Genomic DNA, 20,526 nt, shown 5'->3' with positions numbered 1-20,526 from the left:
CCACAGTCCCTCCCTCTCCTTCATCCCTCTGAATCAGGTGAGTCCCAGACCCAGTCAACCTCAAAACTGCCTCTCAAATATGACTCCTCTTTTCTTCTCACCCCCATGCAACCTTAGCTCACCCCCTTTTAGTTCTCCCCTCCTGCTCTGATTACCACAATAGCCTCCCACTGGCTGGTCTTCTGACACAGGCTTTACATCCTCCAGCCTTCTTTTTCTTAAAAATAATCAAACCTGATCACATCACTTACCTGACGAAAAATTACAACTGGCTCCCAAATGCCTAAAGGATAAAGTCCAAATTCCTTAACTGAAGGTAGGAGACTAAAAAATCTGATCCCAACTTACTCAGAATCCCCTTTTCTAGCTCCCCACCCATCAGCAAACACCCTATATTCCAACCCCTATGGAAGAAGAAAAGAGAAAAGAAAGAAAATTATAAAGAATGTGAAAAACTGGAAAACTGTTAGGCTTTTTTCCCTTATAGTAGTACAAAGATTGGCAGTTCTTTTCCTCCTAACCAACTGCTTAAGTGTACCTTGAAAAGTAAAAATGAGATGCACTGTCTCTTTTTCCTTGAATTATTACTAGTGAAAATGTCTACTGATTATGGCTTCATTCTCTGATGCTTATTTCATTTAAGTGTCTTCAAAGACTGTCTCAGTATAGGCTGGTTTCAGCAACACTGAACACTTGTTCCAATTTCTGACTTTCTTTATGAAATTCTTTAGCTTGAAGGTAAACACTTCATCAGAAGTATCACTCACTGCTGCCTCCTTCCCTGTTATCATCTGAATTCACCATTAAACAATGAAAAATGCTTCTTCAGTTACTCAAAGCACCTTTACGTACAGGCTAGGTTGGTCCAATGGATGAACTAGTGCCACCACTACGTTTGCTTCATGACATTTTAAAACCAAAGCTAAGGATCTTATATTCTTCCAAAGCACATTCCTCTTGAGAGTCACATTTTCTATGAACATTCTCACATCATAATTTTTCCAACTGTAAAACTTTCTAATTTCATGAGCGAACATCTGTACCACCTGGAACACATACTAAAACAATTTTTCAAATGGTTTCTCTTCTCGTTTCTATATGAAATATTTGATGGACTGATTCATTCAAAGAACCAACCTCCACTGAATTTGACATTCAATACTTTACCCCAAATTTTTATTTTTTGGCTAAGAATCACTCTTTTCTTAGGCTTTCTCACTTCTACTAACAATGTTCCCTTTCATAGCCCTATCTCACAAAATATAAATAAAATAAAAAATAAAAATAAACTAAGTCCCCTGTATTGATTTAGCAAGATTTACTGTGACGTGATATGATAGGGAATAGAGAAAACAATGGGCATAAAAGTGGATACTGGGTAGTGAACTCACCAGTAAGTGACATACTTCTGCATATAAGCTTTACAATATGAGGAACTTTTTAAAAAAGGAAAAAACAAAAAAACACAGTGTTAAATTTGTGAATGCCAAGGTGTAATGTGTTTACATTTATTAACGTGATGTATATCCTCTGTACAAATGACCTGGCTTAACATGATGAAAGAAATACACAATTATTTATTAAGAAAAAAAAAATTAAACCATACATATGTAACTGAAGAAACAGCTCATTTTTTTAGAGATGAAAAATACTCAGAATAATAACTGCCCTAGGCACTAGAGTGAAGGCTTTTTTTGATTTACAAATATTAGCTGTTATTTCTTCTGAAACAAGTCCATCAAGTACCTTTTTGTCTTACTTCACAGTACCCAAGCTCAGCTCCAAGGAGTAAAGTACAGTAATTGCTGACTCAAATGTAATTTAATATATCAGTGTGACATCTTTCAAAATACTTGTAAGTCATTTCAAAATCTCTTTAACTAAAAATGATCTTTAAAAAGCAATTACACCTTTTTTGCCCTAAGGAGGGCTTTCTAACATATGAGTTCCCAAGTACTTTGCTCTAGAAATAATGACTACCTACAACAAAATTAGGAAAGAAAAAGATTTAAAAACTTCTAACGGCAACAGCATTATCCAAGTCAGCATGATCAGAGGAGGAAAAATGTCTTGATAAACAGCTAATGATATGAAAGGCAGTCTTTGGAACATATCAAAAAGTACTCCAATCTAGGAACCAAAAGCCTTGAAGAGGATCATGGTTTTAAATGAAATAAGCAGACTTTAAACAGGTGAAGTTGTAGCTCACAAAAACAGTAAATATAAAAACATAAAATGAAGGAAGTCAAATGTAGATGTATAGTGCACAAATACATATTACCCTTAAAACAGACTTATAAATCATAGATATGTGACTTGTAAAGAAATGAATTAGTAATTCTCGTTATCTATCAGATTACATAACAAAAATTAACAGACTAGTCAAATTTTTTAAAAAGCATATACTCTCTTTTCTTCTTTATTTTCTAAAAAACAATGCTAAACACACATGTGCCAGAGCATGAATCTAAATATCTAAACACTCTCAAAGGAAGAGAGATAATCACAACGATTGTTTCCAAAGAATATGCAAACCCATAGAAATAGAGGTGAATATATCTGCTTCACGTGGACGTTTCCCTCTTTATATGGCTAAAATTTTAGGAAGTATGCCTATAATGTATTTTTCAAACAATTCACTTCAAAACATTAAAAATGTCAAAATTTAAAAGTTTATTGTTGGTGAAATACTTTATAATCAACTTAAGACTCCAGTAATTCCATTAAAGCAATAGGAAGCTATGATAGATGAACCTTTTTGCTTTTAAAATAAAAAGGTCTTCCAATTAAACCCCAGACATGCATTTATCTCCAATTCTTACAGAAAGCCTACAAAAATTAAAATAAAGGTATAAAAGTTATAAACATACAAGGAAACAATACAGAAGGGAAAACAATAGGAGATACAATATGCCAACAAATTTTGGGGGGATAAAAACTAGATAGAGTAGTAGCAACCAATTAACAGAGAAAAATAAGCTGATGTTCAAGTGACAAACAGTGGATCCATGCTCAGGAACTGGGGGCAGTGGGTGGAGGTAGGGGTAATGGGTGTGATAAAAACAGAAGAATGGCTGATAGTCCGTGTAAGAAGCAGTTACTAGACCTCTGGGTCCCCTCGCCAGCTTATGGAGGCAGGTGACTGACACTAACATGGACAGTAGTTAGTGAAAATATTAAACCAGAGAGGTCCTGGACTCTGGAACACTGGCTAACACAAAGAGCTTGTACTGGATAAGTGTACACACTGAATGCTGGAGCCCCAAAGACTACTCCTACATCCTGCTCCAAGAATATTGGCAGCAAGTTCTTACCCCATACATAGGCAGAGGATTATTAAGAGTCTTCTCTAGAAAAGATATAAAGTTCCAGAAGAAAGTCCTATAGAAACTGACAGTTGGACGTTCCCCAACAAAAGCACCAACTCTCTTGATTCCTCTATAGCTGAGCTCACCAACCAGTAAGCTCTGGGCTCACGCGGGGATGTTCAATCCGTTCTCTAGTACTTTACTCTTAAATATGAATGGACGGTAAGGATCACCATGTACTAAGGAAGGCCTCCAACTGGAAAGACCGAGGCCAAAACAAACAGCAAAAATGAGCTCAGAAGAGACTAAAACAACGCAGAGTAGAAGAAAAATTTAAGATGCCTATGATTAATTCCCCAAAGAGAACAGATAGTGCATTCGTGAAACAATAATAGGATCCCAAGAATAAAACAAAAGAACAAAAAGTGTTCTTCAAAATTAAAAAATATGAAGTCATATATTTTTAAAACTCAATTTAAGGGCTAGAAATCAAAGAACTTCCCTCAGTAAGGTGCCAGAGAGAGAGAAAATAAGAGGGAAAAAAGTTATGAAAATAAGAGGATCAATCCAGAAGATCTAACAACCAATTAGCAGAAATTCCAGAAAGAGAACACAGAAAAAAAAAAGGCACACAAATAATCAGATATTAAATCAAAGGAACCGAACAACGTGTCTAGAAGGGAGGAACATGAGCTTCTCACTGGGATGAGAGAGCCACCACGGGTTCAGCACAAGGAGTGAGCAAGCCGCCCAGGGCATTTCACTGCAAAGTTTCAGAACAGCAGAGATAAAGACACGACCCCAAAGGTTGCAAGGAGTAAAGAACCAGAAATCAAAACAGCACTGGGCCTCTCACTGGCAAAAAAAAAAAAAAGAAAGAAAATGAAACAATAACTTCAAATTTCTGAGGGAAGATTATTTCTAACACACACATCTATACTATATTAGTTTCCCATGTCTGCCATAATATTACTACCACCAACTGGGTGGCTTCAAACAACAGCCATCTAGCGTGCCACAGTTCCGAACGTGGCCAGGCCCCCTTCCCGAGGGCTGTGGGAGAGAATCGCTTCTGTGCCTCCTCCAGCTCCTGCGGGCTGTCGGCACTCTGCCTCGTGGCCATCACTCCAGCCTCTGCCTCCGTTGTGACACTGCCCCTTCTGCTTCTGCCTGTCAGATCTCCCACGTGTCTCTTACAAGGACACCTGTCACTGGACTTAGGGCCCATGCAGATAATTCGGTATGATCTCTTCATCTCAACATCCTTAACTTAATTACATCTGCAAAGACCCTTTTTCCAACTAAGGTACATCACAGCTTCCAGGCATCAGGACGTGGACTTATTTTGGGAGCCACCATTCAACCCACTACATATATCTAGCCAATACATCAATTAAAAATGAGGATACCCAAATCTGTTCCCGGAAAGCTACTGGTAAATGTAACCTCATCAAAATGAGGGAGAAAGCCAAGAGAAAGTAAGACATTTAGTCCAAGAAACAGAGACTACTGCACAGGGAAGAGGCAAAGGGAATTCCCAGGACAGTGATAAAGCAAAGTCAAAAATAGACAGTGCATATAGCAGGTAAAAAACCATCAGTCTGGATTGTAGCAGGGTGACCATGAAGAAAATAGTACTGAGAAGGGTTTAAGAGTTCTTTTGAAGAGTGTAGCAAGCCTTTGGTGCATAAAACGAAGCAAATGTTAATTCCAGGAAAACAAAAACTGTAAGGAAATAAATAAAGAAAATAATATTATCATATATTACTTGGCCTAGCAGTGAACAATGTTTACATTGAATACTGATTTAGCCAAAAACATGAATATGCTATATTGGAAGGACTGAGTATGAGATGTATGGGGTCGAAGGAATGTTAAGAATGCCAATTCTTTATCTTCCATAAAAGATAATATCTAATATTGATAACGAAACAGTATAAATATTATTTAATATATGGAGGTAAACACTAGAAGAAAGATCTATTACCTTGGGGCGAAGGGACAAGACAAGGGGTAGAGGGGGATGGGGAAGGGTACTGGCTATTTTATTTGGTCATAGTTCCCTTTTGGAGCGGTGTTCCTCTTGCGTTGAAAATAAAATTAAAAAAAAAAAAAATTTAATGCAGCGAAAAAGAAAAGGTTCTGAGAAAAGTAACTTGTTCAGGGCCGTAACATAGCTAAGAAACATTTGTCACAATGTCTCAAAGTTTCTAATATCTTGCAGGAGTATGGAAATTCTTGAAACAGGGTTCTTAAATTCCCAAGTCACAAGTCTTCCTAAGGATTCAAAAACAGACAAACAGACAAACAAATAAACCAACCAACCACACACAACACCAAGAGCACTCCTGAGGTATACTGACAGTAATGGACCTGACCTCTATGTTAGTTTATTACCACTCTACCCAGCTTTGCTTAATATAACACGACTGGCTCTTGTTTGTTTTGAACTTTAATGTCACAACCACCGGGTAAAGGGGCTGAAGACATGAAGGTCTTTCCAGATTGATATCCTGACAGATAGCTGCCAGTGAATCCAGTTTTTATGTGGACGGACTCTAAAGATTTCACAATATTAGAAATAAGAGATTAAAAGCCTGTGTTCTGAATACTGTTATGCTCAGAAAAGAGACGACAATGAGCAACTTCCGTAAAATCTCTTCTGTCAGACTGTATGAGGAGAGAAGGGGCATTTATTAGGCAAATGTAGCAGCAGTGGTGCTAGGATAAGGTGAAATAAGAGAAAAGGGGGAAATCTTATTCTCTACTTAATTAATGTCCTCCTTTATCCCGTCCATTAATATATGACTCATTTCCGAATAGTGTTTTGGCACACCAAACCTATTCCCACCTTGGCCTTCCCGCCTTCTCTTCAATTGCCTTAAAAGTCCACCTATTTCAAGTAACCTACATAGACTTAACTGATCTATGTCTTAAATGAATAATGTAGGTTACTTTGAAATTCTCCCCACAAATGGGAATAGCCACTTAATTTATAGTCTATTGTACCTAGTGTAATTGATGATAATAGTCTAGACATACTAATTGAGAATTTGTATGTTGTCATGTTAATCTCATTTACTTATTTACTTGAGATCATGTGTCTGTCTGAATTGTAAGCCTTTAAAAGATACAAGGATGGCACCTGGTACAAATAGGTACTTTACGTTTTTCCATAAGTATAAAATCAAAATGAAAACAAACATTTTTAAAAGAAAAAAATGTGCCAGGGTAGCACTGGTGTGGGATAGGTAGTTCTAGAAACAAATTACTTTTAAAGCAAAGCCATTTTGGTTTAAATCTCAAGGAATTTTTGACCGTGTCTCAGATTAATACCATGCCTGTGATCACTGAAGTAGAAAAAAAGAAGGTCAAGGGCAAAAGAGCAAATGGTAACAAAGAAAATGCAATAATTCCACTGAAAAGAACCCTTCATGTATTTTCATAACTCATGAAAAAACTAATCCCAAAGCAAAAACAAATGCTTCTGTTAAAACTTACTTTGAAACCAACGAGGAAAAGGGAAAAAAAGTCTTTCCTTTTCCATTGCCCCGTTAGCTCTTTCTCATCCAATGCTGCTGGATCTTTCTCCAGTTCTTACAGTAAAATAGCATTACATCACAAGTGAGAACACAGCCTGTTAGACTTTTTAACTAAAAAGTACAAATCCCCACAGTATTCATGTGTTCATAATTACTTCTGACAAACACTTTAAAAAGGCAGCACTAGTGAGCACCACATTTACATAAATATACAAAATTTGAGTCCTTTGATATTCAAAAGATCAGCAAAGTATAAACAGCTTAGAAAACTTTTGTCAAAATTAGGTAAAATGGCAACTTAAACAAGAAACTTGAAAAATACTTCAACACTAGGCTAGCATGAAATTCCTAAATGCTCTTCTTGCCAGAGTTCCTATTGTCTTCCCAAAATACAAACAAAAAACTTATGAAAGAAACTCTAGTTTCCTGATTGAAGTACTCTTTGTTGGTGATAGAAACCAAGCCATCAAATGCAACTATGTACTTTGCTTTAATTAAAAAAAACAACAAAAAAAACCACAGCCCTTCTGAGAGTAAAGCACATTTCAGAACCTTTCACCTGGTACAGTAAAAAGAAAGCTAGTGGGGTTCATAGGTCAAAGGGCTGGAGAAGCAGAGATTCATGCCAAAAATCATGAAAAGTATTTATGTTCTTCATCTCCCAAACAGCCAAGTATCATCAAAGCTGCCTCAGCACAAGGATGAATTCTCACTATATTTCCCAAAGCTCCAATTCTTCATTATAGAAGTTACACACCATCACAATTACCGCTGTGGGTAACAGTCTCAATTGAAGCTGTATCCCTCACTTAGTCTTCTACAAAATGCACAAAACGCAGGATTTCAGATAGGAGAGAGACTGCTCTGTCTCTAAAAAATTTACCTGAATCTACTGGTTCCTGAGTTCTAACAACATCTGTAACTGGCAACTTCCATACTGAATAAGTCATCATGAAATTTAAGAATACAAGCTTTTAAATTAGGCTGTGGGCATGTAGAAATTTTAATAAAATCTGAAAAAAAAAAACAACCCTATAATTCTATAGTATGCTTTTTCACCTCAAAACTCTAAGAGCTGACATCTGATGCACTGAATCCTACCTAACGGTCTTACCTGTTTGGCTTTCGAGTTCTTCCCAGTCAAACTTTTCTCATTTGTGCTTCCATCCATCCCTCTGAGAACACTGATGAAATCTTTCTTGGAAACAGTTGATATCAGCTTAGCACGCTTTCTAATAGATCCTCCAGCTTCTTTAACCTTTTCATCAACGTTCTTTTGATGCTTTTGAACAGCATTAAATAATTGCACCACACCCCTGTAGAACATAAATGACCAGAGCAATGTAGTTAAATAACAATTACACTAGAACACAAACTCTGAGGACAGAAACAATGTATTTTCACTGGTCAGAAAAGAGGCACTAATTTAATAGTGAAAAGCGTTGAATAAATCTGAAAAGTGAACATACATTTCAATGAATGAATACAAATTTCTGAATAGAGAATAAATATATGTGGATTGATTTGTGATTTTTTTTCAGCTTTAGTCTTTCTAAATCAACTTTTGTACAACTAGAACTAAGAATCAGAACTAAGATGTTTTAACACAAACATCTACTTCTCAATATATAAAGGCTTTACAGTGTAAATGGAATGAGCACAGCCTTTACAGTTAGCTGTCTAATCATTTGATGCTAGGAAAGATTTTCTGGATCTCAATTTCATCTGTAAATGGGAAAAACAATACTCAGGAAGCTTAAAAAGTATTCAGCTATGTTATCTACAACTCTTATAAGACTAATTTAAAAAAAAAATTTTTTTTGAAGTACTTTGTGCTATAGTTAAACTCACCGAAAGATAAACCCTGAAGATTAAGAACTGTCGTGTCCATTACAGTAGCCACGAGCCACATGTAGCTAGCGAACACACAAAATATGGCCAGTATGAACTGCAATGTGCTCCAAGTTTAAAATATACACTGGATTTTGAAGACTCAGTATGAAAAAGAGAATTTTAAAATCTCTTTAATAATTGTTTTATATTGATTACATGCTGAAATAATAATTTGAATATATTGAGTTAAATAAAATTTATTATTTAAATTAATGTCACCTCTTTCTTTTTACTTTTTTCAATGTGGCTATAAGAAAATTTTATATTACACACGTGGATCACATATTTCTACTGGACAGCATTGATTTAGACCATTAACATCCCTTCCAGCTCTAAAATTCTATAACCTATTAATCTTCCTGCTCTAATCATCACTGGCAGAGGCAATCCGCCACAGGCCCTGAGCATCCCTGCACGTTCTTGCTGGGTTCTTCGAGAACGCAAGGCCCCGACTGCTCTTTACCCAGGCCATTTCTCAGGGTTGTGTTTGCAGTACGCAACCTTGAAAGATGAGGTAATGTCTCCCCCCGGACAAAGAGCAGGCTTGTTACCACTTACCATAAAAGCAATAGATTCCCAGGTACAGAGTTCCTCTCCTGTAACACAACCCACCACAGGCACAGGCATGCATCTAGGGCACCTGCGCTGCCCCCGAGGGACACAGGGAACCAGTGGGAATGTGAAGCTCTGGCTACTGCTTTTGCCGTGAGTAACAAAGTCCTTTGTCTCTGGCCCACAAGCCTCTTGTCTCCTGCCAGCATCGAAGAAACTTTACCAAGCTGGCTTATTTGTTTATGAGGAGGGTAAAATTCCATACCCTTCACAGCAGGGCTGGGACCAAAGTGAGGAGAGTGAGATGCCCAGGGTATAAAATTTAAGGAGGCACTTATTCTCTGGCACTAATCCTGCACTCTTCTAAGCTCTGCATGGGTATTAATTATTTAATTCTCAGAGAAATCCTATAGGGTAGGTATAATATTCTCTCCTTTTTCTCAGGAAAAATAAACTGAGACAGAGAGAAAGTAAGTAAATGCCCAGGGACACCCAGCTAGTCAGTCAGCGTGCTGGCACAGGTCAGTCGTCTGGCTCTACCGCTCACTCTGACCCATCCAGCCTCACTGTCTTACTGTACAACAGCCAGACGGATTGTTGTAGGCAAACAGGACATTTAAGGGAATTCCAGTAAATGTAACTGCTATATTCTCTAAGTAGCAACCCAACTGTTACCTCCACCGTGGAGCCTGCCGCAACTCCGCTACAGTCTCCCGTCGCATGTTCCCAACTCATGAGACACACCTTTATTTACAAGGAGACTCGAATGCCCATACATAAGCGGGCAAAGGCCACGCAGGAGCCACCAGATTCTATTTATCTTTGAACACAGAGGGCAACAAAGGAATGTTTGGTGCCAATGATAAACAAAATGCTGAGTGAAAGGACAGCACGAAACTGCTATCATGTGTAATTGGTTACGTCATATGGTGCAAAGTAACAAAAATAATCATCTAGCGCCATAATTTAAGACAAGCATCCTAAGAGAAATGCAGTAAGAGGTCTGATTATACTGTTCTTGTGACTATAAAATACAAGACGATATGAAACAGGTTCATACCAAATATCCACTTAGCACGTTATATTCTTGCCTCATGAGACCTCCAAAATCTGTGGTTGAATCCAGTATTAAATAGGCAGGCTGAGATATAAATCACTTGGCTCTGAGAAGGCAGACCTTAAGAATCAAACCTAGTCAGAAATGGATCACTACACAGCTTTAGACTACTTATTTTTTAAAGGGCAAGAACACTGTCTTACCTCGTTGCGATTCTCTGAAGATTTCTCTCTGTTTCTTTGTCTTTGACAACATCTGGCTTTACTCTGCACATCATTTCCCATTCCCGCTTCTTATCAAGCTGTGTTATAAATATTGTTATGTGAAAGAATATTAGGCATTTTTGAAAGTGCAGCATACTTTGATATGATACTCTGTGAAAGGACAAAGGTAATAAATCATTCTGGCTTAGTTTGTCATAGGGACTTTCAAAAGCCCACACTTTCAGGGGTCCGGCTCAGGGAGCCTGTGGTTAGCACTCCGAGTGTCACGTGAGAGGCACCAAGTGCGCTGACGGCAGGCTCTCCGACAGCAGGGGCCTGGAGAGCCGCCAGCGCGAAGCGCCAGGCAGGACAAGGCGGGGGGAGCGGAGCCACGTTCCCGCCTGCCATCAGCAGATCCTCAGAGGGGAGCATCAGCGGGGCTCCAAACCACCCTCTTCCGTAACCACAAGTTTAAATACCATTTCTCTTTATTTTTAGAAACTGACTTCCTCAGCAGTCAGAATTATTAAGAATTTGTATCAGCTTTGAAAAGAATAGCGTCATATCCAGATATACCCTGTTTATACAGTGACTATTTTTCTTTTCTCTTATGGCACATCTGACCAATATCCTTGCCATATATGGCACATCGGTCACAAACTACAGCAAATTGATTCTTTGCTATAATGCAGAAATAGAAAGGGATCAGGAGATAAGGAAATCCCAAAGACAACATAATCTAATTCAAAACTGTTTTCCAGGGGTATCCTGGTCTCAGGTACCTGATTTGATACACGGCTTCTCCAGGTCCCCTCCTCGGGCCAACCTATCACCAGTATCAAATATACTGAATATGATGAATTAATCACCAAGAAGCTGATGAACATCAAAACCAGTAAGAACCAGTGGAAAAAAGTCTCCTTTTATCTTTTCCTTTTCTCCATTCATTTAATCTCTCATTTTGTATTAATAAAAACATCTGATCATGGTTAAAACCAAATCTTTGCTCTTGCTATCAAGATTACTCTGATTCCTTTTTAAAGGAGTAGATCCTTCCCCAAATCATGTAATTTAACTATCATGAAATTCATTATCAGACTATGCCAGAAATAAAAAAATCTTACTTTTAAAACAGTTGATTCTTAATTTTCTACTGTACCCAGGGGATAACAGGCATGCAGGATCCCAAAATATTTTTTAACTTTGAAATGTACTTTTATACTTATGATTAGAAATAAGTAGCCAATATTCTGGAAACCAGTAATATATAACATTAAAAAACGATAATAATTTACATAGACTCTACCCAGAAATATACACTCAGAGCGCTTGTGGCTGCTGTGTTGTGTTTCTGGTATCCACACGCGTGCTTTCATGCATTATGTGGACAGTACCGTCTCTAGCACTCAAAGCTCTGGCCTAGAGCAGAGTTACAGACTCGTTTCTGTTGGCTTCAAAAGGCTGTCCTCTCACTGGAACACTAGGACCACAGGTAATTAAGGATTAAAGCCTCTTCTAGCTTTTGCCAGATAAAAAACAAAGATTCAAATTTTCAGTTGAAAAGCTACCAGTAAGATTTAGAGATAAAACTGATCTTAAATAAAGTACAATGAGAATATCGAATTAATAAAAGAGCACGTGGTTTCTAAGAGCAACACTTGAAAAGCTCCATCTTTATACAGCCTCTTACAGAGCCAGCCAGTATTAGGAACAAAGAAAACATTCATCTTGAAACAAGATAAGGGGATGGTGAACTTAAAAGGAAATAAATGCCATTGAAATCTATTTTTCTTTCATTTTTACCTATAACATAACTCTTGGAAATGAGTACTTTTATATTGTCAGTACGATTGTAGAAAGTTATTTTTCTCTCATTAAAAAATAATACCTATTTCAGTAACCAAATATTTTTAGACATAGAAATACCTCATCAGGGGATATAAAACCTTATTATTGTTTCTCTATCTCTGTAATACACAACAGCAAACTTAAGTCCAACTTTTGGCCTTTCCCTTTCATTAGTAGGCGGCACTAGTCTAACTTCTTCCACCAGTGGTTTAACAAAAGGTACCAGGAATTCAAGTTTATCCAACAGTGAAATAGTTTGTTTTCAGAACTGCAACCAACCCCTGACAATGACATCATCAAAGATTTATACCATAAAACAGATTCTGAGCAAAAAGTAACTAACATGATTCTATTAGTTCAGAATTAATAAAGTTAGTATCTGGACGGCTAAGTTGAATAAGATATTCAAACCCAGGAGTCACTGTCACATGTATAACTGCTTGATTTTAAAAGGATACATTTCCTTGGCGTTTACATTTCTATTGCTTTGCTTAGATGAACAACAAGTGAGCTTGCTCAACAGAATGATTCAGACTAGACCTCTGAACACAACCTTGGTTATGCACCCTCACATAAAACGCAAGTTACAAACTGTTATGTTAACTGGACAAACACTGCAGGGAACAATCTGGTGCAGATAAGAACTAGACTAGACAAGCTAATCTACAGAACAACTGGTAGGACACACCTGTTTTCTTTTCTCTAGTCTCTCTTGCTTCAACTTCTCTTTTTCCTTTTCCAGCTCTTTGTTTTTGACCAGAATGGTGGGTTTACTTTTAGGAGTCTTCTTGCTAAGGATTTTAGCCATGGCATCTGCCCAGCCCACGTTAGTTCCAACATTAGCTTCTACGGCATCTTCACTGCCATCGCCACAGGGCTCAGCTTCATCCTCATTGTCAGCTTCTATTGCTTCTTCACCAGAGGAAAAGTGATCCTTTTCTGATCCACAGCTTCCTACAGAACCTAAGAGTAGAAACAAATTAAACTTTAAAACCAGAGGCAGACCTTGGCAAGGCCATGGTAAGACCCCGGGGGCCCTTCCTAAGGCTAACGGTTCTCCATCAGTCTCCATTCTTGCAAGAGGAGACTTTTCCGAGTCCCACAGCTGCAGTAATAGCGGAGAATGGCAGGACCCTCCATCCTACTGCCATCCTCCCCCAAAGACCTGGCCCAGCCATATCGACGGGGAGCCCACAGTGGCTTCAGCACCCAGGACCCAGGGAATAGAAAAAAATCCAACAGCCCCACCACGTCTTGTCATCAAGGTGGTGACAGACGCTGACATGGTGCCAGTGCAGAGTGTGTTCAGATCCCCAGGCTTTGTGTCATTAAACTACTTGTAGAGACTAATGAAGGTTACTTTAAAAACAAATAACAACAAAAACTTTAATCTGTCAAGAAAATGGTATAGTGCTCCCATGGCACAGAGAAGTCAGATTAAGTTCTCTGAGGGTTTTGGCCCAGATGTTTAAAATTCTGAATTTGTGTGCAGAAAAATCTAAAAACCAACTTCCTTTTATAGAATCTGCATATGACATTAATCAATTGGGGTGTTTCAAGATTTTTGAAAAATAATCTAATGAAGTGATATGTGCCCAGGGTTTGACTGCACTGCTGGGTGACTGAGTGAAAATATCAAGTTCTGGGTTGAGGATACAAATTCGTATACTGTTGAATTTTCTCATGCAGAACCACCAAAACAAGCATATGCAGGTTACCAGCAAACTATGTCATCATGTAAGATTCAAATGGCTGGGATCAGAGGAGTGGCCTAAACAACAATCCAGTTGGTGACCTTACTCGAAAATCAACTTGCCAAGAAGCTCTGGGTACTTTTAAGTTTTGCAGCCTATCTCAAATTCGGAAGCTCACTGTACTTTAACAACAAGAACACAAGCGCCAGCACGGTGTGTGGGTAACTATATGATCCAGAGCCTTCTGAAGAGCTTCTGCTTTGTTCTTCAGAAACCCATGGAACTATTAGGAAATACTTCAAAAGTAGTTTTATATCAGCTTACGGCTACGATCAAAGTGAAAGGAACTGAATGTGTAGTCAGCTCTTCAACTCTGAGTGATCCTCCCTAAACTCTTGACTTTAAGCCATGAATTAAGAGGACTGCTGAAAAGACCTGACTTTTAGCTAGTCGTCATTATATTTGCTTTTTGGTATTACTTTTGCATAATACCTTTATTTTTTAATTGTTGAGAATTCATGAAATAAAAGAATGGAAAACTAAACATTTAACATATTGAAACTAAACTTGTAACATATTAGAAAAAAGCAAATAAAAATATATAAAACAAAACATTTTATACACATATAAAAATGAGCCTCAAGCACAGGAGTAAAAAACGAAGTATCTTCAAAAAATTAACAGAACAATACATAAACTAGAGTTGAACACAGAGAGCAAAATAATACTTTACATTTTTAAAAAGCATGATCTTAAAACATAAAGTATGTTAATGGTATCAAAAAATATTAAAGGAAACGATAAAGAAGCAAGAATCACTAATAATTCTACTGCCCTAATGTGCTGTATATTTCTTAATAAAGAGAAAGAATTTTTTTAAAGAGAAATTAATTTGCCACGTATTTAATTTGAAGCCTCCTCTGTATCCTGTACGCTGGGCAAGTTTAAGAAATCTGAGAACATGACTAGGATTTGACATGCAAATCTAAGGTGATATAAGAAATCTTACTGCCTGCAATATAAGAAAAAGTATCTAAATTTTGCCAAACAAAAGCTGAAAGCACTATCATTCAATGAAAATCTGAGTTTCTGCTATATACCAGATTCCAGAGTCACATTATTTTTCCCCCAGAAGCATCTCCTAGGATCAGTGTTCCCTGGAAAGTAGGTTGAGAAACAAAGTTTGGAGAATGTAGTTAGCTGAAAAACATGTTAATATTGCATATGTTTATTCCTCAGTCAGCAGCACTAGACAGGTACTAATAACAAAATAAATAATTCTTTGAAAATTACTTCTTCTAAGTAAGCATTTATCCAAATGTAAAGAGGCACAACAGCTTAAAAGTTTGTGTCAATGAAGAATCTCTGAGTGATTAAAAGCAGAAGTCTTTACTAGCTCCTGGTAAAATGTCAAAACTACAACACTGACATCTAGTGTTTTGTCCTGATGAATTCACACACAAATTGCAGCGAATTTCACAGTTTCACCTACACTGTAAATGCAGCCAAAGGCTTTATGGTTGTGTAAGCCACTCCAATTCTCCATTTCTAAACCCTGGCTATTTTTCTTTGGTGTGTTTCTTACCCAGCCCGACTACCACAACATGCATGTTATGGACACAATAAATCCATGAAGGTTTATAACACCATTTCATACAACCTGCACTTACCCCACCAATTAAAAAAAAAAAAAAATCCCAGAATAATTTACTGAAGTCATAGTTTTTATTTTATTATTTTTTTTAAGAAGCTCTATCTCAGAAGTTTTTAGTCACGCATTCACTGACAATGGAAATGATGATATTTTATATAAATTTAAAATGCCAATGTAATGAGGTCTTCCAGCATACTAAAAAACAGGATTTACTTCTAGGATACCAAAGATAATCACTATGCAAATCAGAAAATAGAACTGGTCCTTAAAAACTTACTATAGCCTATGAGGACGAGATTCTTTGAATTGACCACAAACTGATATTTAGAAGAAGTTAAGTGGATGTAGATAAGCAAAAAATTCCTTTTCAGTCGTGTGTGTTATTTTAAACATTAACTCTAATTCTGCATTCTATTTTAAAAATCTGGAAATTAAGGAAGGGCTACAGAGAATGCTTACTGGAAGTAATAACTCGAGGTTCCAACAGAACTTTCTGCATTCGTGGACATGTTCTATTATCAGAGCTGCCCACTAGTCACCAGCCACAAGAGCCTACTGAGTACTTCAAATGTGGCTAGTACAGCTGAGTCACTGAATTTTTAACTTTATTTAATTTTAGTTACTTTAAATTTAAAGTGACTAGTGGCTATCATATTGGACAGGGCAGGGTTAGACCTCTGAGATAATGAGGTAGACACAGGCATTTCTCCATCTCTTGCTGCCTTTTCCCCAAACTTCCACCAGCCTTTCAAACTTGCCATCTGTCCCTGATCCCAGATATATGGTTAGCTGCTGGCAGAAAAGTGAGCTATTTACCTTAGCCTTTGGAACTGGGATAAAGTTTTTGGTTTTTTTTGTTTTTTTTTTTTGGGGGGATAAAGTTTTTAAAGAAGACTCGCAGTCCTTCAATATTTACCAAGTAATCGTGGATGAAGACGAAGGAAGGGGAAAATGAAAAATCAAATTCTCCTTGAAGAAGCCAAATGTTTAGTAGGATATGTAAATCAGTTAAAACCAATTGTAAAATTTGGTTTTACAATCTGTAAAATTTGTAAGTGTTCTTCTAAAAGAAAAACAACGAAGAAAAGGGTGATTGTTTAGGGGTATCTTTTACAAAGATGATTTCAAGTTGTTTCTTAAAAGTAAAGCAAGAGTTTGAATGACAAGAGAAGGAAAAAGGCCAAAGAAATAAGTTTCTACAATGAGGGCAACTGAAAGAGGCAGGGGGCAAGATCACTGAATCTAGAACCAAAAACATCCTAGATTTGAGTCAATGCTCTGTATTAAAACTATTATTGTAATCATCATTATTACTGACATTCCAGGCAGAAGAAACCTGCATGTCCAAAAGCATGGGAATGTTGAAGAAGGTAAGATATTTATAAAATAACAATAAGTTCACACTGGCTGAAACTGGAGATTTGGGGATTGGACGGTAAGAATTGGGTATGAAAAGCTGGCTGGTTTACATAAATAAGCTGGTCTGATTTACCATCCAAGAAATAAAATATACATCAAGCCCCAAGTTCTGCACTATAGGTGTGTACTTCCACTAAGTGGCCAAACTGCTAGTGCTTTTTTCTCTTACCACCTACCTCAAGTTCTTACTTCTAAAAAAGTTTCTCTATTGGATTAAGAAGGTTGTTCTTTTAAAATACAAATATCATCTGGAAGCATTAAGGCTATTGGTTAACCTTGATATTACTTCACACCGTTAGAATTTACTCTAAATCAAATAGAACTCTCATAAAAATTTGACTTGAGATCAGCTAGCAGTGGTGGTTAAAGAGTAAAGACACAGAACTCAGGCTGCCTGATTCAATCTTAACTCCAGACACAAATCTATGTGACTTTTCTGAAGGTTTTTATGTTCTCAACCTTAATTTCCTTGTCTGTACAAATGGCAATAAAATAGTATCTACTTCATCGGGTTTTGTGATAATTAAATGAGTTAATATATACAAAGTTCTTAAAGAGTGCCTAGCCCATAGTAAATGTTTACATGTCAATTACACAACACACACGACGCAAACAATGTGGCTGTGGAGAAGAGAGGAACAAAGAAGAAATAACGCTGGTGGCTGGAATCTACAGGACATGTGAGGTGCTGAATGGGAAGCTTTAGATGATCAGTTACAGCACAGGGGTTAAGAGCTCAGATTATAAAATTAGGCAGACTTGGCGCTATGTCCTGTTTCCGTTACTTCCTACCAGCGTAATCTTGGGCAGGTTACCTAATCCCTGTGTCTCTGTAAAACGGGAATAAAAACAGTACCTACCTCAGTGGGTTGTTATGATGATTAAATAACACAGGGAAAGCACTTAGCACAGCCCTGGCACATAGCAGGCACTAAACAGATGACAGTAACCAGAAGACAGACAAAGATACTAAGAACCTGGGAGCCAGAGCAGGGGGGAATCCCAAAAGCTTTCAAAAGGATGCCAAAAAACAGGGGCGGAAGGGGGAATAAATTGTCCTTCCACTGTAATTCTACCCCCAGTCTTGGCTATCGCCTATAACCCCTGCACCAGGCGTTCATGGTGAGAAGCCACCTCTGACTCTATTTCCGAAGTGGTCGATGTCTCCATCCTACAGCTTTCCGAGCACTCTAAAACAGGTGTTTAGGGCTAGGTGCTATTTAAAACACTTTTTATGCGTTATCATTTAATCCTCACAATACTCTCTGAGTTGCTATTATTATTCTATTTCCAAAGGGAACGGTTCTCAAGCTTAGAAAAGTTAAAAAAAATGTCCAAAGTCACAAAGTTAATAAGGTAGGATGATAGGGCTGTTGATTTCTAAGGCACTACAAAGCTTTGAATCAAAGATTCAGCTCAGACTAATGCATACTGAACTAACGCAGAAAGTATTCACAAAATAGCTTAATAAAGCTTGAATTAAAAAGGAATTTCTCTCTAGGCCACAGTTAACAGAAGAGCCATTGCTCGCACCCATTCTCATTTCGCCCCTAGTTATGCAGAGCTCTACAAAACCACTGACCCCCACTCCAGGTGTAAATCATCTGTTCCGATCATGTCACGTGATCTTTCCTGCCCATTAGTACTTAATTTAGAATATTCAAAATTGATACTTGAAAACTTTTTTAAAAAGCATTTACCTCTTAAAAAAAAAAAAATGAAGTTACCCCAGGTTTCCATAAAAATAACCAAAAATAAAATGAAAGTTCTACCACAGGACAAACTATTGGATGTGATTACTGTGTGCTATCTGGGCAAGCCAGAGCAGACAGAGCCTGGAAGTAGTCTGTTTCCTGAGTCTGTCCTATAAATTGCTAAACCACTCAAGTAGGACTATGATATACTTCATTTCTTAGGCATGTTCCTTTGCTATTTAAGTAACTTAAATGATGAAGGAGGCTATAAGCTACAGTTTGATGAAAAGCCCATTTATCTGCTAGGTTATTACATCTTGAATACTGTTTTGTAGTTTATCAAAAATGAAGGGGGGATTCCCTGGTGGCGCAGTGGTTGAGAGTTTGCCTGCCAATGCAGGGGACATGGGTTCGAGCCCTGGTCTGGGGGGATCCCACATGCCGCGGAGCGACTAGGCCCGTGAGCCACAACTACTGAGCCTGCGTGTCTGGAGCCTGTGCTCCGCAACAAGAGAGGCCGCGATAGTGAGAGGCCCGCGCACCACGATGAGGAGTGGCCCCCGCTTGCCGCAACTAGAGAAAGCCCTCGCACAGGAACGAAGACCCAACACAGCCAAAAAATAAAAATATATATATAAAATAAATAAATATATAAATTTAAATAGCAAAAAAATAAATAAATAAATAAAGGGATAGCTCCTAGGACCTTCTAAACTGATTGTTATCAAGTCTTGTGTTAGAAGTATATGGCCATTTTTTTTTTTTTAATTTATTTATTTATGGCCGTGTTGGGTCTTCGTTTCTGTGCGAGGGCTTTCTCTAGTTGCGGCAAGTGGGGGCCACTCTTCATCGCGGTGCGCGGGCCTCTCACTATCGCGGCCTCTCTTGTTGCGGAGCACAGGCTCCAGACGCGCAGGCTCAGTAGTTGTGGCTCACGGGCCTAGCTGCTCCGCGGCATGTGGGATCTTCCCAGACCAGGGCTCGAACCCGTGTGCCCTGCATTGGCAGGCAGATTCTCAACCACTGCACCACCAGGGAAGCCCCTATATGGCCATTTTTCAAGTATGTAACCAGACAATTCAGAAAAAAATGAAATTACCATTCCTCCCTACTAGTTTATAGGCATATGGACACATTCTATGAGGGAGGGGTCAATCACTTCATGGCACTGGACCAAGGCTTTTTTCATTTGGGTTGATTCACTGACTACAGAGCTTTTTTTTTTTTTTTTTTTTTTTTTTCAATAAAGACTATTAGTTTAAGAAGCAAGTAGGGGGGCTTCCCTAGTGGCGCAGTGGTTGAGAATCTGCCTGCCGATGCAGGGGACACGGGTTCGAGCCCTGGTCTGGGATGATCCCACATGCCGTGGAACAACTGGGCCCGTGAGCCACAACTACTGAGCCTGCGCGTCTGGAGCCTGTGCTCCGCAACAAGAGAGGCCGTGTGAGAGGCCTGCGCACCGCGATGAAGAGTGGCCCCCGCTCGCCGCAACTAGAGAAAGCCCTCGCACAGAAACGAAGACCCAACACAGCCATAAATAAATAAATAAATAAATAAACCCAAAGTTTAAAAAAAAAAAAATTAAAAAAAAAGCAAGTAGGTATTGTGTCTAAACCTCCAACAGTGCATAAATTCCATAAATCTGAGTAGGTCAATGATAAC

General features: G+C 38.1%; 1 protein-coding gene across 1 annotated transcript in view; it reads right to left on the bottom strand.

The window, feature by feature from the left end:
• Nucleotides 1-20,526, bottom strand: part of RRP15 (ribosomal RNA processing 15 homolog) — a 47,486-nt gene that overhangs the window by 21,147 nt on the left and 5,813 nt on the right. The window contains exons 2-4 of the mRNA XM_082427738.1: nt 13,092-13,366; nt 10,556-10,653; nt 7,965-8,166 (exon numbers count right to left, since the gene is read on the bottom strand). Of these exons, the coding sequence (XP_082283864.1) occupies nt 7,965-8,166; nt 10,556-10,653; nt 13,092-13,366 (575 nt within the window). The remainder of the gene's footprint in view (nt 1-7,964; nt 8,167-10,555; nt 10,654-13,091; nt 13,367-20,526) is intronic.

The sequence above is a fragment of the Balaenoptera physalus genome, assembly GCF_965194825.1.
Source record: "Balaenoptera physalus genome assembly, chromosome: 1".
NCBI classification, from domain to species: domain Eukaryota; kingdom Metazoa; phylum Chordata; class Mammalia; order Artiodactyla; family Balaenopteridae; genus Balaenoptera; species Balaenoptera physalus.
The sequence above is the reverse complement of the archived record's forward strand: the minus strand, read 5'-3'. Positions and strand labels throughout refer to the sequence as shown.